This window comes from Apteryx mantelli, chromosome 1 (assembly GCF_036417845.1).
Source record: "Apteryx mantelli isolate bAptMan1 chromosome 1, bAptMan1.hap1, whole genome shotgun sequence".
Lineage (NCBI taxonomy): Eukaryota > Metazoa > Chordata > Aves > Apterygiformes > Apterygidae > Apteryx > Apteryx mantelli.
In genome coordinates this window covers 148,919,645-148,937,996 of record NC_089978.1, presented here as the reverse complement: position 1 = coordinate 148,937,996, position 18,352 = coordinate 148,919,645, and the positions used below count along the sequence as shown (strand labels likewise).

The following is an 18,352-nucleotide window of genomic DNA, read 5'->3' as shown; positions in this document are numbered from 1 at the left end:
TAGTCAAATCCCACTGCTCAAAGCAGGGCCAGCTAGAGCAGGTTGACCAGAACTGTGTCCAGCTGTGTTTTGAGTATATCCAAGGGTGGACACTCCACAACCTCTCTGGGAATCTTGTTCCAGTGTTTGACCACCCTCACAGTAAAAAAGTTTTTTTCTTATGTTTAAATGGAATTTCTTGCATTTCAATTAGTGCCCATTACCTCTTGTCCTATCACTGGACATTACTGAGAAGAGTCTGGCTCCATCTTCCTTAGACCCTCCCATCAGGTATTTATATACATTGATTGGATCCCCCCAGGCCTTCTCCTCTTGAGGCCAAACAATCCCAACTCTCTCAGCTGCTTCTCCTATGACAAATGCTGCAATCCTTTAGTCATCTTAGTGGCTCTAAATGACTTGCTAAGTGACCTTGGCCAAGTCACATAAGACCAAAATTTCTCAATTGCTCAATGCTTACTCAGTGAGAGCTCCAAGTGCTGAATGTCTGTGATTATTGGGTTGTGGATAGATAGCTTTTTCTTAACTTCACCATCTCAAAACAGGGAGGAAGTTCCAAATCCTCCAAGCATTTAAAGCACCTGGCTGTGTTGATTTCAGTGGGAGTTAGGCAGCTTAATACCTGGGAAAATCCAAACTTAAGGTACCTCACCAGGTGTTGTCAGGAAAAATTAATCAAACGATAGATAATGTTTTTCTTCTGCGTGTTTAAAACTCTTGTAAGTCTATGTAAACTGTAAGAAATTGATTTCTCTCTAGCGCTTACGGAGAAGTTTGCCTCCAGGACTGCTGAGACGAGTGTCCTCAACTTGGACCACAACAACATCAGCCACAGGATTGCCTACGCTGGAGCCAGCCCCAGTGAGAAGGGATCGCAGTGCTAGCATCAAACCTCATGAATCATCTTCATCCAGGTTAGCAAATTACCTCCTCTGTCTTTTGTGTGTGTCTCAGGACAAATTTCTTTGGTTCTGTGTGATGATGTCCATTTGTAAAAGTGCTGGCTACAAAGCACATTAGAATGATTTCTTCACATCTCTCTAAATGGGGTTACCAAAGGAATGCAGATTAGTTAAATTATGCTGGAACTATTCCTATTACTGGGAAAGAAAGTAGGAAAAAAATAAATTTAGGCTAGCAATGTGAAGAATTATACAATAAAACTGGAAGCAAGGCAAGACTATGTGACTAACATCCTTGATATGCAGAGGTTTTCTCCCTGGATATCACCCAGCCAAGGGACAATTCCAACAGGTAACTGAGCTGCTGAACATCACTTTCGGGAACACACCTTGTGATACGTTCCAGTCATTAAACAAATTCATAAAGCACTTCTCTATCTTCAAGATACTACCTTGCAGAACATAAACTCTCCCCAAATAAGCAATTCTGTGTTTTTTTTCTCCATACAAATGACGTATCAAAAGATCCTACAGCACTGGGCAAGCCCTTTATCCCATTTACACACGTATTTCCAGAACATCACAAGCGCTTAAGGCTCCCCAAACAAGACCTGATGAGCATTCAGAGGAACCCGCGCAAATGCAATACCAACAATAGATGATCAGTCAAAAACAGTGAATTAGACAGTGGCAGGGAGAAGCTTGATTTTTTAAAGGCAAGGTCAGAAGTAGTTTAGTAGAGAGAAGAAAGTTTAGTTTCTAGGTAGATTTGCAATGATTGTTAAAAAAGTTTTACCTAAGAGTAAAATTACAAAGGAAGAGTTACCAGTAGAGATTGAAAACCCAGTTGTAAGTGAAACGGGCAGTGTAGAGTTGTCCTGCAGGTTAAGTGCCATACTTTCCCTGATTTTAAGCAGTGCAGTGGAGCACTTCCTTCCTGTTGACCACAGAGTTTAGATTCTGCGATTCAGACTGAGATTTTGGTGTTGTATTGTACCTTTGACACAGAAACAAAAGCTAAAGCTGAAATCCATGTTTCTGTCAATATGCCCAAGGCTTCAAAACTTTTGGTGGTTAGTACCACCAATAGTTGACACTTAAAAATATCCTTAATCCGAGTTGTCTCATCTAGTTAAAAGATTTTCCTTATTTTCCGCTAAGAGGGAATAAACACAGCTGTTCTGATGGGGTGCAAACTGAATGCCAACTTTTACTTATGATGCATTTAAGTATTTATGTATCTAACATGCACCTTACTTTCAGGGATACTGTAAGCAGGGGCTGACACTGGAAGAATCACAGCAACAAAGCAGGATAATAAAGCCTCAACATCGATTGCAACAGACTCTGGAGGAATTGTACATTATTTGTTTGTCTTGCTCAGAAAAGAGAGGCTTGGGTCCCTGAGCTGTTAAGTATGTTATATCGCATGTATCGCATAGCTGTTTCATCAGAGAGGGAAGTCTGAATACTGGTATACAGTTCTTGTACTCCCCTTCATCCTTTCTGGCTCCATGAATATTTTTCTATTCTAGTCAGAACGGAGCAGAGCAGCTGGATAGTTACAGTGCTGTCCTAGGAGAATAATGTTCATATCCCCTCCCAACCTGAGGAAGTGCTATAATTTCAGAGCTGTTGGGTGAGGAAAGAGCGTGGAGACATGTTTTGTTGGGGGCAAAGGAAGAGCAGAGCAAAAGTACTAAATTCAAGCAGAGAATTTAGGCCTGTGATCTCAAAAATGTGTGCTTATCTGCAATTCAAAATTTGGTGCCTGTGAGGGAGGAAAAGACAGGATTTGAGAAAGCCCAACATAACATCCCCAGTGCATGTTGTTGCTTGGGTGAATGTAGCCCCAGACTGCTGGCTTTTATCAGTCTTTTCAGTCTCTCTTCCAGATATGTTTCTTCCCCATACAGGAATCTCTCGTATAGGGAGCCTAGGTGCTTAAGGTCGCCTGCAAAGTACACTAAATGTCTGGTGCAAGAAAAATAAATGGTTAGCCAAAATTCCCTTTATGAGGAGTCCCATGTATCTCAGTAAAAGTAAATATAAAGAAGCTATAACCAAATGGAAACACTCTTCAGTCACTGTTCCTCTGTGGTTCCCAGGGTGCATTTGATTTATACTGTTGATCCCAGACTCTCGCGTAGTATGTAAGCATCCTAAGATGGGAATCTGAGGGAGAAGGGGGGCAATTAAATATTATTGTTGGTCCTTTTCTACAGCTGTTATATAACGCTTCATGGTGTGCCAACTAACCAGGCTATCAATTCTTCCTGTGTTTAATGTCGCCAATTGTATAATTATAGCTCTGTCAAGCCTCCCAGCCTACTGTTTGCAGATCTTCTTTTACAGTAGGAGAAACAATGTGTATTCCAGAAAGGGGAAAAATGAAGCCTGTAAGTCTATCCTTAAAAGTTTTGGCAGACCAATACAGATATGCTTTCAAGGAAAAGAATTTTGAATTGAAGGGAAAAAATCTCCTTTATTACCTGCCACTTCCCCAGCACCAAATCCAGGTATGCCATAGGGCACAGAGAAGGGAGTGTTTCATGGCTCAAAGGGGAGAAGAGGGGGAATGCCCATGGAGTTAGCCCATGACAGTTTTTGCAATTACAGAATCTGCATCATATGTGCCCTACAGCATAGGACATCACCTCCAGATTTCTGTAGTCTTGGATTTGCAAACATCTCCTTAAATCTCTGTTTAAGATTAGGAATCCTGCATTCCTGCAACCCCATTTGACTAAACTGGTAACTGTGGTCTAACTGGTAAACGTGGTCTGCTCATAGTTTCAAATGATTTGGTAAAAATAATAGCTTCTTCATTCCTGTCTTCAGTCACTTCTATATCCAATGGGTCTTCCTTAATAAGATTTCTTTTTCTGCTGTGACCTAGTGTTTTATATTCTTCCTGTCATCTGAAAAAACAAAAACTAAAACAAAAAACTAAACAGCTGGACTCTTTCTTCTTCTTACTTCATCATAGATTACAGGAATTCTGGCCTTTGAACTTTGAAGCTGACCAGCAAATATTTTTGTAATTCATTGGGCAATGCTTGTTCTTCCAGAACAATAAAGTGTCAGTAGAGTTAAAACGTTATGCTATTTTTTCTTTCAGAACAATTTTTTTAAGTTAGGCTAGGACTAGACTGCTTTAAAAGTCTGTCTTCTGCCTTGTGTCTCATCTCATCACTTGATACAGGAGGGATCTGGATTTGAGATTGTGGGGAGAAATATGGAGCCGGAGAGGCCTAGTGTGTCTGTTCAGAAAAGTCATTGGCCTCATCATAAAAGCCTGTGCTACGTCATTGCAAGGAGCTGAAGTCTGATGACTGTCATTCAAGAAAACAATGAAAAATGCAGTTCTCCTACTCTACGGCACTGTTTGGCACCATCTGAGATATAGTGATAGCCCGAAAGCTGACACTATGCACCCATCCTGTTGTAAGGGAACACCATTTCGTTTGTCCCCACACACACATTTCATTCAGTGAGTTTCTCTTGCATCAGCAGCCAGCCCTCTTCAGAACCCATCAATAGGAAATTTTTTGAGATGCAACATAAATTTAAGCTGGCTAGAGCATGAAGTGCTTTACCTGGAGAAGAGGCACGCCCCTAGCAGGCTCTTCCGAGGTGAATGGTGCCTCCTGAGGAGCTCCTCCAGGGCCAGAAGGGTTAATGGGTATCTGTGCTGGCAGTTGCAGCAGAGAAGTCAAGGAGACTGATTTTTCATTTACACTGAGAACTTCTGGCACTTCTGGTTGTTGTAAGGAGGCATTAAAAGAGGGTATAAATGTAACTTATTTCAAGTCTACTCTTAAGCCTCTTTGTACTGTCAGAACAATATAAAGAAGACATCTTTGTGTAAATAAAGTGAATAGGCCTGGACACTGAAGGAAGTCCAACTTTGGAGTGTCTGCATTGTAAATATTTTTGCTGAATACAATACTGAGCTCTTCACGAATACTAATTCAACCAGCAGAAAAATGCTGTTTTCCTCATTAGAGATTTTGTGCTATCTTGATATCACATCATTCTTGCTATTGCTCCAAACTTCTTCAGTTCTGCCATGCAGGCTTTTATAGTCAGCACCGTTTTGAACCACGGTTGTCTGTGCTCTTGTTTTCCAGCACTGACTCTTGGAACAGCTCAATTCTGATGACAATCACAAAAAGCAGGTCCTTCTCCACATCCTACGCCCTGTCTTCTACAAACCACCTGAATGCCAAAAGACAGAGTCGGCAAGGTGAGTCGGTGCCCCTGGTTTTGTCCAGCCCTCTTAGCCACATGCCCTGGGAAACCTGGTGACTAACACATGCAGCTGCTTTTGGTCCCTGTCCAATCTGTGTCTTTTCTTGTTTTCCTATCAATATTAATACATTTATTTCCTTTATTTAAAAATAGTGTGGCTTAAAATACTATAGCTCATGCTAATGCCACTGTACATGTTTTGACTTCTATGCTTTATGGAGGTTAGTCATGAAGATGCAGTGGGCGCTATGCTAAATTGTGCTGTGATTTATATTCATGTAATTCCCTTGACTACAATAAGGTTGAGAACCAAATGTTTTCTATAACATTTGTTAAATTAACTGTCTCTGTATGTTGTCTGACTGTGATTTCCTGAAGCGCAACCTACTAAGCCATTTGGATTTGTATGCAGCAACTGACCTTATTTTGCACAAGCATATCCGAGACAGAACTGTTGTAACTCATAAGATTGTCTCTGCATATTCATTACTGAGAAAATATAGGTAGCTCTTACTGATGTTTAAAGATGAGAAATTATGCTTTTTTTACTCAGCATTTACAGCCTTAAAGAAATGACTCATGTTTTAACTGAGGGAAAGAAATGGAGAAGGTGACTTTTTAATTAACAATGAAATATGCAGTATGACAGCCATGAAGTATTTGCAATCCATAGTAACATGTTTTTTTCCCCATATGAATCCAGGGTAAAATAATGTTTACCCATGCTTTAACTTGCAAATGGAAATGATCACAAGGCTGCCTTTTTTTTTTTTTTTAAATCAGCCCATGTTTTTTACCAAGTTGCGATAATGTCATTCAGAAATAGTGACCACCCACACATCAGATGGAAATTGATAGATGCCTGAGGCCTGACATCCAAAAAGTCAGAGAATCCAAATTTAGAGACTCATTTGAAAATATGGCTACACAATTATTCTGCTCTGTCGCATCACATATCTTTTTCAAACTGGAGAGTCTAATGTCTTCTCATACAGAAGCTGCTTTGTTATACCGCAGTGAAGATTAAATTACATAATCTTATCTTACAAGAGTAGTGGTCTTAAGCAAATGAATAAAATTAAACTTGAAAATAATGGAGATATAGTACTAAGAATCCAGGAATTGGTTTTAGAACAAAACAGATACAACTTAGACTTGTATTGGATTTTCAGAGATAAGCCCAATACCTTGAAAAGGAGATATTAATACTTTCACTTGGAAAATGAGACTTATCAATCCCATCAGTCACTTTATCTTTTGTCTGTTCTTCCAGAAAGTGTGAGTAGTCAACTCTGCTGCACAAAGAAGTGAGCTCCCCAGTGATGAATGGAGAGCTCCATTCCCTCACAAGCAATTCCCAGGGGGCAGTGATTCACAGGAGTAAACATTTTGGCTCAGCTCTTTGTGCAGAAGAATCAGATTTTGACGGTTCACAGTTTTAGACTTTTTAAAATCATGCATTTTCAGTTATGATTTGTTTTCATGTTCCATCTAAAGAATTGCTTTTATTTGCCCTGATTATTACCAATTAAACTTTTATATTTTAGCTCCATTGGCAATATTTAATTATTCTTGCTAAGAGCGGATCTAGGTAAATCTGTAAATCTAGGTTAATCTGTAAATCTGTTAATCTAGGGAATATGACTTTAATTATGCTTTAAAACACCAGCATTTTAAAGTAGTGCTTTCTATACCTACTTTGGCAAAACTCTAAGGTAAGCTCAAGTGTTTTCATACATAATTTCCCACAATCTCCAATTTACTGTTTTATTTCATAAACACTGCACATGTGTGAAAGTTCTGGAGTACCAAAACAGATGGATACACTTAAAAAATTTCCCCAGTATTGTTCATCTTCTCTCACTTTGACTGTTCAAAATTTATTGCTGTGGCAAGACATTTTCTCTCACTTTTGGCAATAAATGGTTAAATGTTGGATTATTGAGAGTAGGTTTGTATTTTTCTGGTAGACTTACTTATTTTTGGTTGCCCACTCTGGCAAATTACTTTTAAAAAAGTATTTCAGGAGACAGGAGCCCAGAAATAGCTGTAGAAAGACAGCTGTGGTTAGAGATGTTATTGCAAAAGTTGCTGTTTAAATTCCCAAGATTAGCTTTAAATTGATGAAAGATGACCATATATATTGCATTCTCTAACAGTCATGAGGATTACCTGGTAACATGTAGCTCAAAGATAGTTTATAATCAGATTAGATTCTCTGTGCAAATAACGGACTGTGAAATATTTTTAAAGACATATTTTTGTTGGATGGAAAGCAGGTATCTCAAAGGATTAGTAAATGTGAAACAGAGCTTTCTGTATTTTAATGCAATTTTCACATGTCGTGGCCATCTGATAACTTTTTTTTAATTGTACTGTAGACCATAGGTTTCTGATCTCAATACAGCATAGTTGCAGTTCTTGAATTAAGTCAGTAATACATGCCATATGCTTGCTGAAGCAATTGCCTAATCAAAATTTTGGAGATGCTGAATATCTCAAAGTAACAGTGTGGTAATTGTCAGATATTATTTTGAAGTCTCAGATTGTCAACAGTAAGTCATATTTTAACCTCATATCACAATAAGCTGTTATCAGGAAAAACACTGGAGCTAGATGCGTATACCTGCAAGGTTAATAGTTCATAAACTTAGGTCAACATATTGCCTTGTTCAAAGATAATTGTTGTGTCTGGAATGCATTTAGGTAATGGGCACAATTCAAACATAGAAACAGTTAAAGTTCCTGAGCTCTTTATACCATTTGGCTCTGAAGATGAACACGGTAAATGAACTGGGGCTGATCTCCTACAGACTTTGGAACAAAGCTCAGGAGGAATGTCAGTTTACATGCATTTCCTTTTAAGACAGATACTGTTTACTCCCTTGCACTTCATTGTGGATGGGACCTTTTTTTGTCTGAGACAAAAAAAATCTCAAGGGGATTCAAAGAGTATATAGCACTTTATCTCAAACACTGGACAGGCTGCTGCATTTTGTCTTGATAGTTGTACTCAGATAGAATTGGGGACAGAGAGAACTGCATCCTGCTATCATTTGCACATGTGGACATTAGTAGTTTCTCATACATTAGCTCAGGAATACAATACCAAGCCATACAGGTAACGGTCACAAGTCTCCTCACAGTGAGCAGTAGATATTTAAGAGTAGTCTCAAGCTGGAGGAGGAGGAGGAGGTCTAAATCTGGGAGGAATGTGGAAATGGCAACATTGTAAGTGCAATATTTTATATTATTATAATTTGCTACTACTAAATATTGGGGTTTTTTGGTTTATTGCTAATTTTCTCACATGTAAAAATTCAAATTTGCTGGGAAAGTGGGCAAACTTTTCTTATCCCTGCTTTACAGATGGAGAGAGTCAAACAAAGAGAAACTGAGGGTGTGACTGGGAACTGTTTGGTTGGAGTTTGGTGCTTCTGTCCCTAGAACATGCTGATACCAGTTGCGATGCCACTAATTCATGCCTTTGATTTCATGCCTCTCAGTTTGTGCATCCGACTCAGCAGGAGAATATGCTTCATGTTTTGAGCCAGATCTTCAGCAGGTGGAAGCCGTGATATTAATGCAGCTTCATCTCTCTGTGGCAGCCAAGAGCTTGGCTCAGAGTGGAGGGAGGGTTTTTGTTTATTTTTCAGTTTGGAATCTCTGCTTGGTACCTGTGCATCTGCACAGTGAACTCATACATCCACATGCTACTTCTGTTAATTGAGCAGACTCTTCTTTTCTCTTGCCAGGTATCCCTCCAAATATTTCACCTCTCACCTCCCCATGCCATTCACCAGTTCAGGGGACCCCTGCCACAAGTCCTACAAGAAGAACATCTTCCATGTCATTTCCAGACTCTACAGACACTGACACCAAGCAAGGCTTAAAGCCACACAAAGTCTTAACTTCTACTCAGAGTGCACCAAGCGTGTCAGACCCCATTATCAGCTCCTCTGTTATTTGCAGCAGGTAAGACAGCAATTTGATATGTGTTGAAATCATTTCACGTTGTCCCTGCAAACAACTGACCTGTATACAAGATCCTTTAATTTGCTGCAGTGTTGTATATTGGTATTTCACCACATTTAAGCAGCCCTTAGCGTGTGAGTAATTGTGTAGTTTGATGCTACACAGTGCTTTTAAAGTACAAGACAAATTAACGACATTCACAGCTTTTACTTATGTCAGATACATAGTCTAATTCATAAATCCTTTGTCTATTAGTTGCAGATCCCTGAGTTTGATTTCATGTTAACACCTAGTGTTTCTCATGCCGTGCTCTAAACATGAGCAGTCACTTTAAGGTCACTTTAAGGTCACTACTTAGGTACTACTAGGGTTTGAAAGCTGCTGGCCTATAGCCCTCTGATCGGTGTCTGGCAAACATGTTCCGGTAATACCTGAAGGCTATGTTACTGTGAGCAGTCGCAGAATGGGTGAATTATGTCCTCCCTAGGATAGAGTCAGGTTATGCAAAATTGGGATTTCTTCTCAGAGGCCAACTGCATTTGAGTTCTTCCTACTGCTGAAAGTTACAGTAACACAGTTTAGTTGAACATTTTAAGGTGTCTCATTATTAGAGTATATAGACCTGCCCTGCAAAATCAGCATTTAGAAAAAAGGCCGTTCTGTTTAACTTCTCAAACAGGACTCATCTGATATTAAATCACATTACAGGAGTTTGCAATATATATCCAGTTCAGAATAGTAGTAAATGTCAGTATTTAGAAGCCTGTTCCAGAGTAGCTCCTAGGTTACCTTACTCATTAGATGTTACTTTTGGTCATAGCCAGAGGACAGCATGTCACCTGAGGCAATGTGTTGGGTTAAATGCTATCAGGTTTGACTATCTTTGGAAATAGTACCTAATTTCTGGTCTCAGAGTCATGTGACTTTGGCTGTGTCTCAATACGCTATGTTCAGGGGTAGAAAGTGGGAGTGAGATACTCAAAATGGAGGCTGCAAATTTGCTCAAGAAAGTCATACTGACATGAGTTCAGGCTGGGATGCTGACAGGCTTATAAAGTCATGGGTAGGTATCTAAATAGTAATAAAGTATTTTTCAAAGTTTTCAATGATATTGCAAAACTGAGATTTGCACTGATTCATCTGAAATGAAACCTGTGTTACATATAAGAAATATACCATAAACATGGTACTGTCCTGTTAAACTGTGTGTATATAACTATTTCAACAAAATATTGATCATTCCTTTGGCTAGTAACAGTTATCACTGGCAGTATCACATTAAAGAGAATAGTTATATAACAGTTACATTAAAATGACTAAAATAATAACTAAAAGCCCCTATCAACATTAAGATTGTTGAGGATAGTAATGAAATACATTGTCTACATATGCATAGACTTTGTTTTCAGTGTAATCAATGGTAAAATGCTCATTAAGTTTAATGTGGCTGCTGTCCTGTTTGGTCTGTATAGGTTGTATAGCATACCTAAATTCTTAATTTCCTTGTGCTTAAGTGCTTAGATTATGTAAGCAGTGCAAATAATTGCATTGTTGGCATAGGCTGTGTTGCTGATTATTTGAAACAAGCACATTATTTAAAATGTTATGGTGTAATTACTGCTAATAGAAGTGGCATCCACTAATATTAATAAAGTCACTGTCCCTTTAGCCATCACTGAAAATTTGTAAGCATTATCACATTTCTAGCCATTAATATATAGAGACATCATATCCCCCACAGAAGCTGAACCAACAGCACATAAATAATGCCCCCCCTTACCAATATAAGCATAGTATAAAAAACAAACAAATGAAATGGCTGAGACATACTGAGAGAATTAAATTAACAGACACTGGGAATAAATCTTTCAAACTCGAGCATTCACTGTGTAGATTGCTAGTATTCAGGGTATGCAGTCCTCTACATTTACTGCCTTGCTATAAAACAATACCAAGTCAGCAAACCTCAACCAGGCAAAATAAATAAATAAATAATAAACACAAGAAAGGAAATAAACTTTTGGTGGATTCAATGCTTTGAATCATATCCGCCCAGGATCTTTTTTTACTTCACACAAAATGAGATATGATAGGACAGCAGAGTTTGAAGAGAGTGTAGTAACAAGGATGTATGCCAGGCAACGCAGTTAAAATAAATTTTAAATAATCACTATGGATTCTGCTCAATGAATGAGGCAGGGATCCTGTGAAAAATATTACACAGTCTTGTGGTTAAAAACTATATTATGATGCATGAAGGGAATTGATTTAAAACTGCAAAGGTAAGTTTACTTCTGATGGAGAGTCGATATCAAGTGTTCTACTAGGTAGTTCAGTAATTATTTTTTTTTAGATATAGTATTTTATGTGGACCAAACATACTAAATCAGTGTGAATTTGTATATATTCTGGTACTCATAATAACATGAAAGCCGTGTTAGCATCACAACCGATGAAAGACTCTCTTCCTCTTATAACCTTTACTCTTTGGCTTGCTAGCATTGACACTATGGAAACCTTAGGGATTGTGAAAGAGAGAAATTAATAGATTTTTTTAACCATGTTTGTAAACCTGAGTGATATAAGATTTATTTGTTTGGCAATGTACCACGTGTATTATTATATACAGATTTGTGTTTTTATTTTAAATTCTTTTCAGGAATTGATTGCTTTTACAGGGCATACCAAACTCCAGAATATATTTTGGATGACCTTTGCAAAACCATCAGGCCCAGGATTTGAGCCATTCTTGTACGGTGCACGTACATTGCTGCAAAGTTCATAATATAAAGTCACACTGCTCTAAATAGTTTTATAATAGCTGACCGGCAAGGAATGTTATAGATAAGATATGCTACAAAATACTGAATCCAACCAGAGTAAGATATTTTAAAATGGCTGTTTTTCATGGAAAGGTTGGCTAAATGGCTGCTAAATGATGTCTCAGATTTGTTAAATTCTGTTAATGTTTTCATGCTATATCATTGTTCCTTCAGGCCCTGGATTCAATCATGTTGGGACATTGTAATTTGAGATGTTCCAGCTGGTACTGAATTTTCGTTTAGAGATGAAAGGGAATCACACAGAAGCAAAAAAACATCTTAATGGAAAGGAATAGCCAGTGATTTGGAAAGGCCTCGGTGGGGTTATCCTTCCCACAATGTCTTTCTGTTTTGGGAATGGTGAAGCAAACTGTTTGTCATGTTGTTCCATTGCTAAATGTCCGGATGCCAAATCACTCACTTCATTCTCTGTCCAAAACACCCCCTCGGTTCTACTGTAGCTGCTATGTTGTCACTGAAGTAACGGCAACATACCTTTTTGCATTATTAAAGAGGAACATTTGCAAGTTTCAGGCAAGAAAAGGAGAATAAATCCACTGCATGGCAGTATTCAACTTGAATTAGATAAGATTCCATGTCACTCTGGTAAATTTTCATCATCTTCTTTAATTCATATTTATAGTGCAGTTGTTGTACAGAGCCAGTTTACTTTTTGTACTGGTAAACTTAGAAAATAGTAAATATATTTTAAAAAATCACATGGTATAGATTTACTGTTGGCAACACAAACCTAATGGAGATGGACAGCTAAGCCAAGGTATAAAGCTGTCTTCTTGCATTCCTAACTTCTGATAGAACTTCAGCTCAATCTTGTAATTTTATCTTGAGAATGCACCCTGCACCATAGCTTATATTGTATGCCATAATCTTATACTGCCAGCAGGAAATAGTTTAGTGTAAGACTATCTAATATGCATGGTTCTTTATATTGTGTATGTTTCTTGCTGTTGTATTTCAGCTGTGGCAGACCCTATAACCAAATAGAAGCTAGTGATGGGACTGTAGACAGAGGTGATGGTAACACACACACCCTGAATAGAACAGGTAACTCTTCATTAATTACAAATCTCATTCTTTGGAATTTAGTAATCATTCGTTGAAAGGGTAGATATGCCTCTCTCTTGTAAAAGAAGAATTTATGTAGGTGAGACCACAGAAACTGTCTTTGAGGCTTCTTTCCCTTATTCTTTTACAACATGTGCAAAATGCTGTAGAAGAATAGAGTTGAAATATAAAGTAAATATGGTCTCTCCCTCATCTAACCGAGCCTCTTCCAATAGTGGTCCACAAAAATTTTCTGACTCTTCAGTCCCTGATCCCATTTTTTACACTCTGCAGGACATATACTTTAATGCCTTTGGACAGATTGTCCGACTTTAGACCCAGCCAAGCAGCACATATGTATTATGAGTCAGAGATCCTGTTGCTATACTCAGAAGGTCACAGGATGACATTCATGCAATCCTCGCTGTTCACACCACCAACTTTGTGATTTGTGTTGTAGATGATCCTGCGCAAGCCACTTCTGACTATGAGACCAACAACAGTGACAGCAGCGACATTGTACAAAATGATGATGAGACAGATGGCTCCAAAGAACAGACACGGAAGGGATCCGTTTGTAGGACATACGCACCTGAGACTATCATCCTGCACCCCTTGATACCCCCTGAGGTAGCTTGCTCTGCTCTCACCCTGTACTCCGTGTATACTGAATCACTGGAGAAAAAAAGAAAGAAAGAAAGAAAAAGACCACCCCAGGGCTGTCTAAGACTGTGACCATGGTTTTAAGCAGAACCTGCTGCCTTAACCACCAGTGGGCTCCTACCTGGTGATAGGAAGTTTGACTTTGCAGAATTTAAAGGACCCATTGAAATGTGTGGGAGATGCTAAGCACTGGCCACTTGTGAGGCACGAACCATCTATTTTGATGACTAAATACAAGCTTTTGGATCTGGCATTAGGCACTTATAAAATGCTTGGCTTCTGTGTTAACATTGCCTTTAAAGGCAATAGATTGGAAGGAAAAGAAATAATCATCTCAGTATTACCAGCATTATATATAGCCTTCCTGGTCAGCTACTTCAGCTTCTCAATGGCCTTGTAATCTTGGCTATATATATGGTGGTCCTTATTTTAAAATAAATTAACACTTTTCAGAGGGTACCATATGATATTATTGTCATCATAAATCTTGAACATAAGGACATGGCAGTGTGTTGAACATTGACAAGTGCTGGTCTTTTCATGAGTCCTGTACTCAGCTGCAGGTTTGACTCAGGTGTAGAGGAAAAGCTGTTAAATTTTCCACACCCTGCTGTACAACTGAACTAATAAATTTGTGTTGCCATGAGCTCTTGTAAAATTTCTTGTAATCTGTTGAATTGGAGTTGGACATGATGAGAGAAATCATTTTTCTTGAGACATTTTGGGTTTTACTCAATTGCTGTTTCTTAGCAATGATGAGATTTGAGGAAGTATACAGGGAGACATAAGAAAAGAGGGGCATGCCCCCTATCTTTTATTTGCAGACCTTGAAAAACAGATATGTTTCAGTGTAAGAAGGGCAAGTTTTCCCTTGGAACATGCTCAGTTAGCCATGTTAGATTGTAGTGAATGGGTCCTGATGGTGAAGTAGCAACTGAACATTTTCCCCTCTGTACTGCAGCAAATTTTACAATGAAGAAGAATGCCTCCCTTGGAAATGAATGAATGATTCCCATGAATGAATGTCTCTCATGGATAAATTCAGAGACTGATGTTTCATACACAGAATTTCCTATTCACTCAAGTGAAACAAATTATAAAGGAGAGGGACTAACTTCAGGGCTGGTGGAAACGGGGACATCTCCACTGAGCTGTGTAAAGTACCATCGGCTTACAGCCAATGTTAGTCTGGCCTTAGTTTCTAAGAGCCTGAATTTGTGTGTGAGATGCTTCATAGAACTAAAATTTCTCTTTATTCTGATTTCTGGCATAGGACAAACCTATACTTGCTCCTGAGCCTCTGGTTATGGACAACTTGGACCCCCTGATGGAGCAACTAAACAATTGGAATTTCCCAATCTTTGATCTGGTGGAAAAAATTGGAAAGAAATGTGGTCGGATCCTCAGTCAGGTAAGAAGGATATCTTGTCTGAGATGACCAGATAGATTACTGACACATTTAGACAAAGCAGTGTTAGACCTGTTGTCCTCATAAACTGGTCATCTGATGAATTATGATCCCTGCCATCTAGTTCAAAACTGGCAATATGAAATCTTTCTCATTAAACTCTGTACTCTTTTCCCATCTTTTTTATTTAAAAATGTGAGAGAAAAAACACACATCTATTTGGCCTGCTGTATCTCCATCAGTGCGTTTAGGTAAACCTTTCTAAATATTCTCTTCTACCTGCAGGAGCTGCTGTCACCCCTTACTAAACACTTTGCTACAGGATTTCTCATGGGTGCAGCGTATGAGGGCTAAACAATAAAAATATTCAGTTGATGCAGAAAATACAGAAAATACATTTTGATACAGAAAATACATTTTGTCCTTTTTTATCCTAGAGAATTCAGTCAGGCTGTGCAAGAAAGTAAGGTTTCTGGAAGGAGGGGAAAAAAATTGTCCTTTCTATGTTCCCTCACCTTTGAAGAGTCAGCATTTTGATAGTAAATTCAGATCTGTATTAGATAGGAAAGACCAATTTACTATCAATCAGAGTGCGAGAACCACCTAGTCTTCGTTTTTCAACTACCTGCTTTTCATTCACTCATATAGATTGAATGCAGATACTGACACAGCCCTTGTTTACCCAGCATGATTGATGTTGCTTTCATAATCACTTTCTTGGCTGAACTTTCTGCTCTGTTGTTCCCCTCTTCCTGGCACACTGACAAATCAGCCATTTTTTCTTGTAGAAAAATAAAAGCTTATTAAACAGAAAAAGCAAGTAGTGATATTTAGGGATGGGAGAAAAAAACAAACAAGAATCTGACTGATTTTTACAGAGCAATATGCAGTGATGAGTGCTGGAAAGAAGTGAGTATGTTAATTGGTATAAGGTGGGACAGTTACACTGACCTCTCTCTGTCAGGCAGATCTCAGTGCCACAAGCTCCAGAAAATGCTATATCAAATTTTGATCCCTTGGTGGCTAACCATTATGCAGCTACATTCAATTATCCATTGGTCAACCAGGAAAACCACTTCATGAATTCAGATTTATTCTGTGGTTTGCCTTTTTATCGTTCTGGAGATTGGCAAGTAACATCTATGTTTACCCAGCCTTCCAGCTCTCTAGGTTAATTGTAGGGAAATAGGCCAACTACAGCTGGATGTGGGTATGGATATAAATGATCATTTAGACAGTTTTGCAGTAGATGTGAGCATGAGATAAAAATGTGCTTCTAAATCTTCTTCATCATGTTTTTCCTAACTGCAAAGCACATTACAAAATCATAAATGAAACATAACGAAAAACAGAGGTAACACACAGGCATTTTTCCTATGGCATAACCAACACTTTGGATGACCCAAAATTTCTTCTGGTTTTACATGTGTACCTCCATAGGTTTTAATCATTTTACATGGTTGCATGGAATGCTAAACCTCTCTGGACAACTCTTCTGTGTTGCACTCAGTTTGCAGTAAAGCTCCACATTTTGTTTCCCCACATCTGTTTTTTGCACACGTTCTGAGCCCTATATCAGTTTGGCAGTGCCACAAAATGAGACCTACGAAGTAAGTGGAGAATTTTTAATAAATACTATTTGTGATCAAAATTCAATTTTCTGTAACAGCTGTTTGTAATAACCCTCACTCCCCAAGAGCAAAATGTTAACAAGTTCAACTTTGTTCTTAAAATAAAGATCATTCCATTAGTTCTTTCCCCCACCTACTCAGATGTTCCTAGTAAAATTATGTTCAGAAGTAAGAGAACTGAAATAAATAAATCTTTTTCTTTAACCCAAGTATTGTCTTTTTGTTGTGTAATTTTTATATCCTGGGATATTCTCAACAAAGAAAAATTAAAGCTCTAGTGTTTTATCCTCTGCTTTTTGCCATTAAATGGACTCATCCATTAAAAAATAAGTAAATTAACAAGCTGAATTAACTATGTATGCCTTGCTAGATTAAATTTATGAGATGGAACAAAGACAAGTTGACATGTGCCTCTAGGGAAACATTCAGTTTAGAAAGCAAATGCTGGCTTAGTGTCTTTAAAGCTGTTTGAGATGTCTGTTTCCGCCTTTTGGAAAGTTAAATTGATTTAGACATATAAAAAGACCCCAAACAAGTCAGCAGCCATAAAAGCATTTGTGCAAACTACAGTGGAAAGCACTCTAAACGTGGCACTAACAAATATGCATAATAGGGATTAGAGAGGAATTTACATATCAGTCTCATTTCAGAAAGGAGCAGCAAAGCTCTCCAGCAGAGGCTGATGCCTCACAAGAGACCGTGAAGTTAGATACCGTCCTCATTCATACTTAGTACTATTCTTACATCTCCTATAAAAAATAAAACCTGCAAAGGAGAAACTCATTTGATTTGGAAAGGAAGCAGTGAATAAGGAGAGCATAAAAGAATAGGCCAAAGTCAAGGGCTCTTCCTGCCTTTTATTACTGGGCTTACAGAGGGGCCAAATGCTGGTGGTGCTCCTACGCTCTTGGTACATGAGCAGTGTTGAGATGGGGCATCGTAGCTATGCGTGTGTGCAGGTCCCTGGGTGTTGTCAAGACGAATATTTGGTCATCTCGTCATCATGCATTGACTTCTGCAGAGAGGAGCTGCAGCCTTTAAAGGAGGGAGTCCTGGGGATGCTGTCTTTGAGGATATTCCCGTGATATTCACAGCGAACCTTGCAACTAGTGGCATTTGTTAGAGGTGGAGACTGGGCACTTTAAGTGGCAAGCCCTTATCTGTGGGCCTCATTATTGCCAGAAAGTCATGCAATTTGAGCACAGCCATGTTTACAGAGTGCTGTAGAAGCTGCCACGCTTGCCAAATTTTCTGTTTGTTCAGTCTCCCTTATCTTCTGCTGCAAGTGTTTCCTTCATATCCTGGTTCGGCTCTTCGGTTGCCTGGGCCTGGCTGAGGACTGTATGCTTTTACAGTGGAAAAACTATTTTGCCTATAGCTGGGATGTATGCAGCCATCGGACCTCGGCCTTCACTGTCCCGCGAGTAACAAGCCTGAGGAAGCCACACAGAGCAGACAACCGAAACACACCCTTGCAGAAAAAAATACAAGAGCCAAAAGAAGGAGTGCAAGATGGTTGCCTGCAAACGATGAGTTGGGAACTACTAACCTAAACTGTTGTGCATGTGTCCTCTGAAAAGAGCCATTTATGTGTGCCTGTAATACTCAAGAGATGAGCTACATGTGAATAAC

At 38.8% G+C, this 18,352-nt stretch overlaps 1 protein-coding gene across 1 annotated transcript in view; it reads left to right on the top strand.

The window, feature by feature from the left end:
- The window catches only part of LOC106488616 (cGMP-inhibited 3',5'-cyclic phosphodiesterase 3A-like), a 299,848-nt gene that overhangs the window by 214,250 nt on the left and 67,246 nt on the right, over positions 1–18,352 (top strand). The window contains exons 4-9 of the mRNA XM_067306237.1: positions 760–914; positions 5,036–5,151; positions 8,912–9,131; positions 12,933–13,018; positions 13,479–13,648; positions 14,955–15,092. Coding sequence (XP_067162338.1) covers positions 760–914; positions 5,036–5,151; positions 8,912–9,131; positions 12,933–13,018; positions 13,479–13,648; positions 14,955–15,092 — 885 coding nt within the window. The remainder of the gene's footprint in view (positions 1–759; positions 915–5,035; positions 5,152–8,911; positions 9,132–12,932; positions 13,019–13,478; positions 13,649–14,954; positions 15,093–18,352) is intronic.